The sequence below is a fragment of the Dermacentor silvarum genome, chromosome 4 (genome assembly GCF_013339745.2).
Source record: "Dermacentor silvarum isolate Dsil-2018 chromosome 4, BIME_Dsil_1.4, whole genome shotgun sequence".
In the NCBI taxonomy this organism is placed as follows: domain Eukaryota; kingdom Metazoa; phylum Arthropoda; class Arachnida; order Ixodida; family Ixodidae; genus Dermacentor; species Dermacentor silvarum.
In genome coordinates this window covers 91,386,628-91,397,164 of record NC_051157.2, presented here as the reverse complement: position 1 = coordinate 91,397,164, position 10,537 = coordinate 91,386,628, and the positions used below count along the sequence as shown (strand labels likewise).

Here is a 10,537-nt window from a genome sequence, read left to right as displayed (position 1 = left end):
GTACTTCGAGCTCATTAGTCTAGAATTGGCCTGTCTGCCACAGGCAACCTTAAATAAATTTTGAAAGTATTCGCTGAAACACCCTGTATATGGTACTATCATGCTCAATATGTGAAAAATCAGCAAAAACATGAAGCATCATGCCTTTCAGGTAGATCTACCCTAGCCCAAAGGCCTTAGGAGTGCCCGTTTGTGATGACAGTTACCATGGTATCCCTCTTCGATTATCTTAATTCCCCTCGTCTCTAGGAGACGAGGGGGATGGGGGTTGCTGACATAGGGCATACCTTACTTGCGAAGCGCGACTACACATTCTGTTGAACGTTGTAGAATTAAAAAAAATGGAGAAGCAACGTTTGCTCCTATATACCTGCGGTTGCTGGTGCCTACAGTCAGAAGCGATCCAATGGCGAGGCGCTGGTGCAAGTTGCTTACTTCCACAGCTGCTGCCACGACGAGCGATCCGAACATGACGAAGCCGATGTTCTGGAACAACGACACACACACTATAGAGAAGGAAAAATCCGGGTTCTTCAGTCCGAACAAGCCTCCATAGCTAGGAAATTCTTGGCGCGAGATTGATAAACAGATACAGGTTGATCTGGTGTCCGGGACACACAGGCCTGGAGGGAAACGAGAGTGCGGACGCTTTTGCTCGAGGGCTCACGAACCGAGCAGAGCCTCGACCGCACTGTCAATTCCCCCAAACATTCCAGGAGGAGTCAACCGAGGAGGACAATGACCCATCCCGAATTACCCCTCGCGAAGTTCTTGCTCACCAGCGTGGCACGCGACGAAAATACAGCACCCCCCACAAATCATTAGAAGGGGAGGACACCATAGACCTCCGCAGGATTCAAACGGTGGTCTTTCCAAGCCTACAAAGATTAAACAAAATTTTTCCAACGCTGTATGGGCACGCCTGTACGTGGTGTGGTGGCTCGCCATCGCTATACCACATTTCGTGGGGTTGCCAAAATAGACCACCAAATTTAAATACCTTTTTAGGTAAATTTGAACTATTGAACACTTTGGAGCAATGGGAGGCACAACTCGCCAGCTCTGACCCCGAGGTGCAGCTAGCACTTCTGGGTCACGTAAGGCAGAGGCCAGTGGAGCCCCTGGACTTGGGGCCCCACCCAACCAGCTCATAACCTTTCACCCCAACGCCTTTTCAATAAAGTTATTCCTCCTCCTCCTCCTCCGTAGCTAGCGATATATAAGCTGGTGGTCCTGAACCAATCTACCTTAACGTGGTATTAGGAGAATTAAAATTATTCGAATGACGAAGTTAACAAACCAGTGTTAAATAACTCAAAAGTGCAGCAGGAAGTGCATTCTGTCTATGCTTGGTCTTCTAGGTTTTTGTATTTTTTATTTCATTCAATACTGCCGGTCACCTGGTAACCAGGGCAGGTGTGGGTACATGACGTTTACAAGTACTTGGTCCATCAAGAAAACAACAACAATAACAACAGGAAAAAACTGTCAGCCCTTCCACGTGGGTGGAGACGGAAGACTAGCGAATCTGTACTATGGTGGGCATGATGTACTTCCAATTATGACTATTAAGATGTGATGGTGTAATTGGTTATTTGAACTATTGATGAATGAGAAATGTACATGATCCGGTGGTTTAATTTATTTAGTGACCACAGGGGACCATGACCTTATTGTCGCTACGGTACACCACGATAGGGTGTACTGCAAAGGATGGCACATTCTTCATAAAACGTCACCAACGCCGCACTCGTTCGGTGCGAACGCTGGCAAAACGCCGCCGCCGTCGACAGCAGTTCGGCGCGTTGCTGGTGCTGCTACATGTCCAAGTTTATACTTCTCAGAATTTTGAGAATGACAGCCCATAAACAAATGTCATGAAACAAAACACCGGAAGCGCAGGCCTTTTATGTTAAATCTTCTCAGACTTTGATTGAGTCGCCAGTTCCCCATGCGCCCGGTCGCAAGATACGCATTTGGTGCCGCAGCTAAACGTCGCCCCCCCCCCCCCCCCCCTCCCTTTAGGGCCGGAGGAGGTGTGTCGCTCTTGCTTCGAGAAGGCGTTAATAAACTGCGGTTTACCAAGTGGGGTTTATTATTATGTTCTGGGCTCAAAGCATCAGCTCATACTTGCGGTGATCCATACTGACCAGCTGCTGCAGGTGCAATGTATATTTACTCACGTTGAAATACATCTTGGTCGTATCAGCAGTCGTGAGGATGCCGAACAGTGGAAACAGCACGAGAGGCATGAGACCCGTCACTGGAAGCGGAATGGGCTCTGCCGTCCAGTAGAAGGCCATCCAGAGCATCGCGTACGCACTGAGACCGGCCTGCGAAGAAGAACAATTTGCTCCCAGCACGAACGGTCACCCGCTGTGGTGGCTTAGCGGCTATGGGGTTTCGCTGCTAACTAAGCACGAGGTCGCGGAATCGAGTCCCGACCGCGGCGGCCGCATTTTGATGGGGCTGAAATGCAAAAAAAAAAAAAAAAAAACGCTCGTGCATTGTGCAATGGGGGACACGCGTTAAAGATCCCTTGGTGGTCAAAAATATTCCGAAATCCCCCACTACGGCGTGCCTCATGACCAAATCGTGGTTTTGGCACGTAAAAAACCCCAGAATTCATTCATTCAGCACGAACAGTCACCACCTTGTGCGCCCGATTAGAAGCAGATGTGCATTTGAATGATACCACCAGTCTCCATGCTTCAACCAGGCTATCATACATTACAGTTTCCAGAGCCCGAAGTATTTTTTTCCCATTGAAAGGCAAGCGGGGGTCGTGGTGGCCTTGGGAAACGAACGCTTCTCGCGAAACATATTGCTGGGCGGGAGCTTCTACTTTAGTTTAACTACATCATTGTTCATCCTGTGGCGTACTTGTAAGACGCGTAGTTTGCGAGCTGTGGACTGCGTTCGCACCTTTTTTTTTGTGAATATTGCGCACTCGGAGCCGAATTGATTCTACTCTCACAGCAGTGAAATGCCCGATACGTTTCTTTTCTGGTCAATCCGTTAGGATGGCGGCGACAATTACTTTCATCGTTATTAATTTGTCACCAAGCTTTTCAGCCTGAGCTTTATCATCGCCATAAAGCGAAGAAGAAGAAAACTTTGGGTACAGCCACTGGGATTCGAGCTCGTGTCACTTTAGCAATTTGCAGTTGTGAGCCAGCCACGCCAACCATTACGCTATCGCTAGAGAGCCTTCATCAGCACGCAAACAATGCTTCAGCGTGTGTGTGTAAGAAAGCTGCCCGACTATGGCGTAACAAAAGTGCTTGGAAATTAGTGCGGGGTGTTGCACTCAACAGGCGCTCTGAGACCACTGGCAACAGTGCATGTGTTTCGGAGGCCGATAACAGAAAATGCTGTAGTGGACGAGGACGACAGTTGTGTGCGTCGCATGGAATAGTTAAAGGTGTGTTTGCGTGCCATTCTTGGTCGTCATGCTCGTGCGCTTTATTTCATAAATGCTTTAAGATAACTTTAAATCTCGAGGTCATTTCATATGCAAGCAGCTGGACGTTATACTGAACGATGAAAACCGAAAATAAGATTGAGAGAAGTTACAATACCCAACCACTGTGGGCTTATTGGCCATTCTCGCGTAGTTGGGCGAATGTCCAACACCCAGACATACGCCTGTACACCCTGGAATATGTCTGGTGGCTTGCACAGCACTCTCCACATTGCGCGTTCATTTTACGTTAACTCTCTACTTTACAGGCCACATCAGTGGCATGGATGGACAGAATAAATAGTGCACCACCAGCACCCTCAAATGGAATGTGTTGAACACTTCGATCTTATTTAACGTTAGGTGCTCCTCTTTAGGGAGTACAGATCTCCATGTTTTCGTTCTGATGTTGTCTCGATTGCAGTTCTTCCCACTCTTCGACTTCCTTTCATTCATTTCGACCATTCGGGGAGAATTCGTTAATTTCTTCGGCCCGTAGGCGTCGTTAAAGTTTCCGTTAGTGTCAGCGCTACATCCTATTCGAAAAGGTTCACGACCTCTCACGCAGAAGCATTCTGTATCATGTGATGAAGAATGCCTTTGTTCCGCCAAGCAACATGATCGGGCCTCGTCACACGAAGTTGTTCAAGAGGATCGAAAATGTGAGCCTCACCTTACTCTCCATGTACAGGGGTAGTGGCAGCAGCAGCAGGGGCACGGCTACGATGTAGATGAGTTGCCATGACCTAAGGAGCGTCTTTATGAGCCCGGACTCAGACATGACCCGTCTTTAGATGGCAGATAGCAAGCAGGTCAGCCTGTGACGGAATAGCACGCTTGTGAAGAAGCACTGTAGTGGGGTTGCTGTCTTCGAAAGCAGATAATATCGTCTTGATGCTAGTCTCTAACAACAGCTGCCGGTGTGCCTCGGTGGGAATACTGCTACAAAGAATGAGATCGTGGGTTCGTTGTACGGCTTCAGCGGTTGCATTGCTCAGGGCTGCAATTGTCAAAATGTCAGTTTGCCGAATATGGCTCCATGTTAAAGACCCACAGGTGGTCGAATTTATTCTGGTGCTTCTCCAGACCCGATATATCTCCTGGAAGTTAAAATTATTCTAGCACCCAATCAATACCAGTAAGAACAACGACACTCAGCAAGTCCTATTAGCGCAGTAACTGCTTGTACATGATTCGTTTCAGGCGTTCCGGCAAATTCCAGTGGAGCACGTTCACTTGACACATTCTAGCCCAATAAAGAGCAAGAGAGGTGTAAGAATACGGAACGGGTACTAACTTAAATAGTCAATGTGAGTGCCTGTCACCTCTACTTGTACCACTGTTGTGATTTATTGCGTTAATACGCATGAAGCCATTTATAACCAACTAGACAAGAAATAAGTTTTAATGATTACATTCACTCTGAGCACGCACAAACATACATAGGTCGATAATATCTATCGAACGTATGTATAGATGTGGAAAATGTCGTTACTCCTGCAGAAAGGGGATGGCTGAACTTCAATGCTTTTAGAGAGTACGTTTAAGTGCGTATGATCGTGGCTTAAGAAGCCGCTGATATCCTCTTGGCCTTGCTCAAGAACAGCGTGGCTAAGTCGCACAAACCGCGGTGTTAACCTTCTGAGCTTTATTATTAATACGTCCTGCCCTAACAACCGCTTAATTACAATTATGCTCGCCAGCTGAGCGTCGGGATATGACTAAGCAAACAGTAGACAGTTCTAGCAAAGCGTTCACGGTCTGCACCACTCAGACCATCGTATCCTAACGATTTGCGCACAGCCGCTCAGCGGAACGCTATCGGCAGCGCTAATGCGCGTGCGCACAACGCTCACATCGGCAGCGGAACGAAGAACGCTGCCCACGCTCCGCTACGAAGCCGTGTGATGGGATCTTTTGGGTGCGTATACTGGTTACTCCCTATAAGGGCTGCAGAAATACGCATCTTTTCCCAACCTAAACCTCTACTACTATACTGGTTGCTTTGTCGTTTTACAGCCACGCTGAGCACGCGTGACCAGAGTCATGTCGTCGACGGCGGCCCGGGCGGCGGCGGAGGCGCCGCCGTAGAACAAGGGGGACCTCCATCCAAGTCCTCTGCACAAGCCGCAGGTGGTTCACGCACTTGCAAGTCGGAGCACTCAGGCCCGCTGGTACGGCGACTTCTTGCCGATGCTGGAAGTGGTGAACTAATAGTAGCGTCGCATGGTTCACGTGGCAATGTGGACACTGTGGACCGATGGCCATCGGCAGGAGCATGGGGTACGAGTTCATGGGCCCATCGGCCCAGAAGGCTGCGTCGTACATGACCGCATGGCGTCCGTAAAAGTCCGGCACAGGTGAAGTCCACAGGAGCCGCATTTGGCTCGGTTGATCTGTCGCCTGACAAATCCGACAGCGAAGTGAACTGCGTTGCCTCTGCGTTGCCTCTGTCGAACGGACACCCGGAGGCGTCTCCTTGGGACGCTCGGCACTCGTAAGGGCTCGTGTAGTACACGAGATGCTGAGAACTGTAGGCGTCTCTCGACCGCTGGTGTCTTGCGTTCCGAAGTGTCACTCCAGCATCTTTAGCGTCTCCTCGTACACGTCCGTAGGCTCATCATTCGATGAATGTTTGGAGTTCCCGGCCTGTGGCTGGGCCTCTTGGAGCTCGAAATATGTAAGCAGGCCCTCAACCCCTAGGGCGGTAAGAAGAATCCTCTTTTTGAAATCAGGAGTGGTGTCCCCGGCCAGTTCCACGTAGATTTGGAAAACGCGATGCCAATGCGTCCACGGTATGGGGGGTGAACCCGGCGTCTGCAAAAAAGGCGGCGGCGGAATTCCACAAAGCATGGTCGGCGCCCGAGTAGGAGAACTCTGGAACGCGGGTAAAAATGCAGTCTGCTAAGCTTCAGTAGTCCGGGCAGTCTATGTCTTGGCAGCGTTTGAGTTCCCGTCCGCATCAATGAAACGCGGTGTAGCGTTCGGCGTCCGTGGTCCGAAGCAATAGTAGGAAGGACAAACCCGGGTATCAGCAATAGCGTCACAGCAGACGAGGCATACCTTTGTTTGGTCCGTGGACGTAGTGGGCGCATCGCAGCAGCAGCGTTCGAAGTAGGGTTAGCGCCCGGGTAGCGTCTGAGCCCTTGCAGGAAGTAGGGATGCGTCTCCGGAGTAGCATCTGAGGTCCGTAATGTAAGTCGTTGCAGAAGTATATAGCAGGGGTTCTTCATAGACAGCATGGCAGGCAACTTGGACGCGTTGCAGCATCAGTAGTACAAGTAGAACAGGGATGCGTCTCAGTAGCAGTAAAGTTCCAGGCGTCCATTGCAGAAGCGTAATCCGAAGCAGTAGTAGTGGCAAGGTTCGGATGTATTGCCCGCAGCAGTAGAAGTCCGTTTCACCTCGTCGCCAATTGTTATGTCGTCGACGGCAGCCCAGGCGGTGGCGGAGGCGCCGCCGTAGAACAAGGGGGATTGCCCACGAGGGGTTCTTCGACTGTTGACTAGTCCTTCCTTCCATGTCGTCGGCCGCCGGCCTGCGGCGCGATCCCCCTTGTTCTACGGCGGCACCTCCGCCACCGACCGGGCCGCCGTCGACGACATAACCAGCGTCTCTGGAAGACGCGCTTATCAAACAAGCGAAATAAACGTAGTTCGTGCAGCCAGCGGTGTGCGTGAAATGTTAGCCGAGCGGAGCGTAAGCAACGCTGTGCTAAAACAGTCAAGTAACATGCGTTGAGCGCAACCAAGAAAACCGCGCTCGGGGTGGTAAGGCGGCAAAGTGATGCGCAGTCAGCGTCTAGACCATTCAATACGGCCACGTACTCGAGAAAGCTCACACTGCATGCACTACGAGCCGATGCAGTAGCGGTAGCGATAGTCGTAAAGGTATAAGCCTATTCACACACTGATACAAAATCAAATTGTTAACGGGTGCTTCAAACTGATGGCGCCGTTCCAGCAAACTAGAATGACGCCACTGCTGCAGTTTGCCTTAGAAGTGACTAGGCAACCAGGACAGGAAGATAATCATATCTGTATAAAAATACTCACTGGTGGCACCTTGATAGGCGTAGAAGTCTGCGATGATAGCGAAGAAAAGGAACAGGACAGAGAAACGCAGTTCACAGTTCGAGTCGTCGCAGAAATACGGCAAGCTTGCGCGTGGCACGCGCTACACGGTCGCACGTGTGCGCGAGAGAGCGTGCCACATTGTCTTCCTCGTTCGGCATAAAAGAAAGAAAGAAAGAAAAAAAAATGTCGCAGTTTCACCCCAAAGGCGAAGCATTGATTGCGACAGCAAATTAGCAGAGAGCTATACGGAGAGAGAGATACTAAACTTAAAATATCGTGGAGACCAGTTGTACGGAGTATAAAGGAAATTAGTTTTATCAGCTGTATAAACTTGGACATGCAGCAAAACCAGCAACGCGCAGAACTGTTGTCGACGTCGTCGGCGTTTTGCCCGCTTTCGCACCGAACGCGCACGGCGTTGGTCACTGTTGCTGGTGCCTATGGGGGCCCGCCCCGGAGATTTTCGACGAGATCAGAACGGAACACTCGTCGAGCAGCGTCAGAAGTCTTTACCACATTCTCATCTCGCAACGTTTTTATATAAATACGCATTTGGTACCGCAGCTAAACGTCACCTCCCCTCCCTCCATCCTTCCATCCCCCTACGGCCTTTCGCGCGACGGGAGAAGTCGCGTTCATGGCGACGGCGACGACGACGGCAGAAGTCCGCTTGGAGTGTCCATATAATTGCTATCGCAATAAAAAGAAAGAAAAGCTGGGGATCCCACGTATATTTGGGAATCCCTGAGAAGCGAAGCTTTTTTTGATGTTTTTCGGAAATGTTAAAGTAAATGTTATGCCAACATAACTAACAACGCATTTCTTGCGCAGTATGACGCAAATACCATACAATAGACAGTTTTAGTATCGCGGAAATGGCACCATGCTAAACGCAAAAAAAATAGCGGGGTCATACTGCGCATGCTCAGGACAGTATTTCAGTGTTGCGCGTAGCGTGCGTCCGCTATTTTTCGAATATAGCGGAGGCGCTAAACGCTCGCTAAGATTTTAGCGTTGCAAACATGGCGGCACCCTCGGAATTGACGGCTGCCGCTTCGCAGAAATCGTCTCGTCTTGCTGCCTTGTAGGACTCGCTGATTTCCAAATAAATGGTGCTGCTCGTTTTCGCTAAGGCTATTTGGCTTCGGTAACGGCCTACGGTTGATAAGACAGCGTTGTTTTCGCTGTCGATTCTAGGTTAAGCACACTCCACATGCACAGCGAAAGCGTAACTCTGCCTGTAAACACTCGTCAGACTAAGGAAAGAAATTTTAAAATTATTGTAGCCCAATGTATTTTATTAATAGTTGTTTACGTGCTTCTATTGTTTTGAACTTACTAACAGCATCCGACACGTCTCAAAGTTGTTACCGATTAATTTCCGTGCCCGAGCTAAAGTGTTCTCGAAAGGGGCTACCCGAGTGCTTGACCATGCAGGCTCTTTTCAAGGCTTGGCCTGGATCCACATGGCTAGTTTGGTTGTCGAGATGCTCAGTTTTCTGCTTGGCCTACTCGCAGCTGATGGCGCGGCGAAGTTTTGAGCTTAGCGGTGCATCGTTGTCTTACGCTGCACTAAAGCTCTATCGAACAGCGTTGCTCAAAGATTTAGCGTGCGTAACACGCTAACGCTAACGCAAGCATTTTCCGCAATACTAAAACTCTCTAATCTTACGCACACGTAGCGCTATTAAATCTCCACGCTAATGTGACAGTGGGTGTGTTCCAATTCTGGCCAGCATCGGAGACTGTCTACGTAAACAGCTAAGGAGACAGCCGAGACAGCTTCGAGGCCATGTAATGGAACGCGTTTCGAGCCGTCTGGATGACGTATGGAAGACGCGTCTTCGACGAGACGCCACCTCGCGACGACACGAAAAAGTTGAGAAAAGCACGCATTATTTCTGTATTTTAAGTCCTTGCGCCTGCGAACCTATGAAAAACGCGATGTGACTTACATTAATGGCGTAGGAAAGCACGTCTACGTTTTCTTGTGCGCAGACGACCTTCCTATCGGCTTTCCAAGCATCCTGTTTAGCCGCCATCTTGTTTGGACTGGAAAGTAGCCTGCATCGTTTCTGACTTCGATGCTGTCTTCGCAAAATTGTTTATTTTGACGCATTCGTGAAAATTGGAACGAGTCTTAAGATGGCCGCTGTCGACTTAGCCGTCTACTTTGCCGTCATAGGCGAGTATTGGAACACAGCCACTGATGGAAACCGTTTGACACAGGAGCGGCGCTTGTATCAACGTGACACCAACGAGCAATAAGTTTATTAGATACAACGCACACGCGTTTGTTGCTTTTTTTTTCGGTGTGCGTCACTTTACTACTCAACTGAGCGTGACGCTTTGTCAATATTGACAGTGTTTGTAAACAGTCATGCTACTTCAACTAGAGACATTTCACATGGTTACACGGGCATCATGTCATAACCGCTGGCGATGCCTCCAATGAACTCGTGCTTGGTATTTTTTCTCGTCTGCTTTTGTTGACGGTGTTGTTTACTTGACACAGAGGTGAGAAGCGTTCCGCGCATCAAGTAATACGAGACGCAATGAGTAGCGTTCAAGCTCTCTTTATCTCCCACTTCTAACTTTGATCGACAGATTGACAGGTTCCTCAGTACTGACGGCCACCAATCATAGTCGTTCCGCTTCGACTTTAAAGCCAGCAAACTTTCATGTTCTGCACCTCGTTTCGCAGCATAACGAAGTCGCTCTTGTTCTACTCGACGCTTCTATCGGGACTTCGTCACTTCCACACACAATACGCGGTTCAGTTGTTGTTGCCTTTAACACATGGCACGTATACCCACGAGGGGGATTGAACAAAGTTCACAATAAAAACAAAATACTTCCTGCTATAGTTAGCAGGAAGTAATTCTTTTTTGTTTCGATTGTGAACCTTCGTCAATCCCTCTCGTTTGTATACGTTACGTCTAAACCTCATCTCGGCCAAAATAAAGTTTATACTAATACTACTACTGTTCTTCCTACC

At 49.2% G+C, this 10,537-nt stretch overlaps 1 protein-coding gene across 1 annotated transcript; it reads right to left on the bottom strand.

The window, feature by feature from the left end:
- Positions 1 to 229: 229 nt before the first annotated feature.
- On the bottom strand, positions 230 to 7,674 carry LOC119448759 (solute carrier family 13 member 2). The gene is made up of 5 exons (XM_049666489.1): positions 7,519 to 7,674; positions 4,137 to 4,281; positions 2,184 to 2,333; positions 371 to 486; positions 230 to 245 (listed from the first exon to the last, which is right to left on the bottom strand). Exons 2-5 carry the CDS (start codon positions 4,242 to 4,244, stop codon positions 230 to 232), a joined length of 390 nt encoding a protein of 129 aa, XP_049522446.1. The 5' UTR covers positions 4,245 to 4,281; positions 7,519 to 7,674.
- Between the last annotated feature and the right edge of the window lie 2,863 nt (positions 7,675 to 10,537).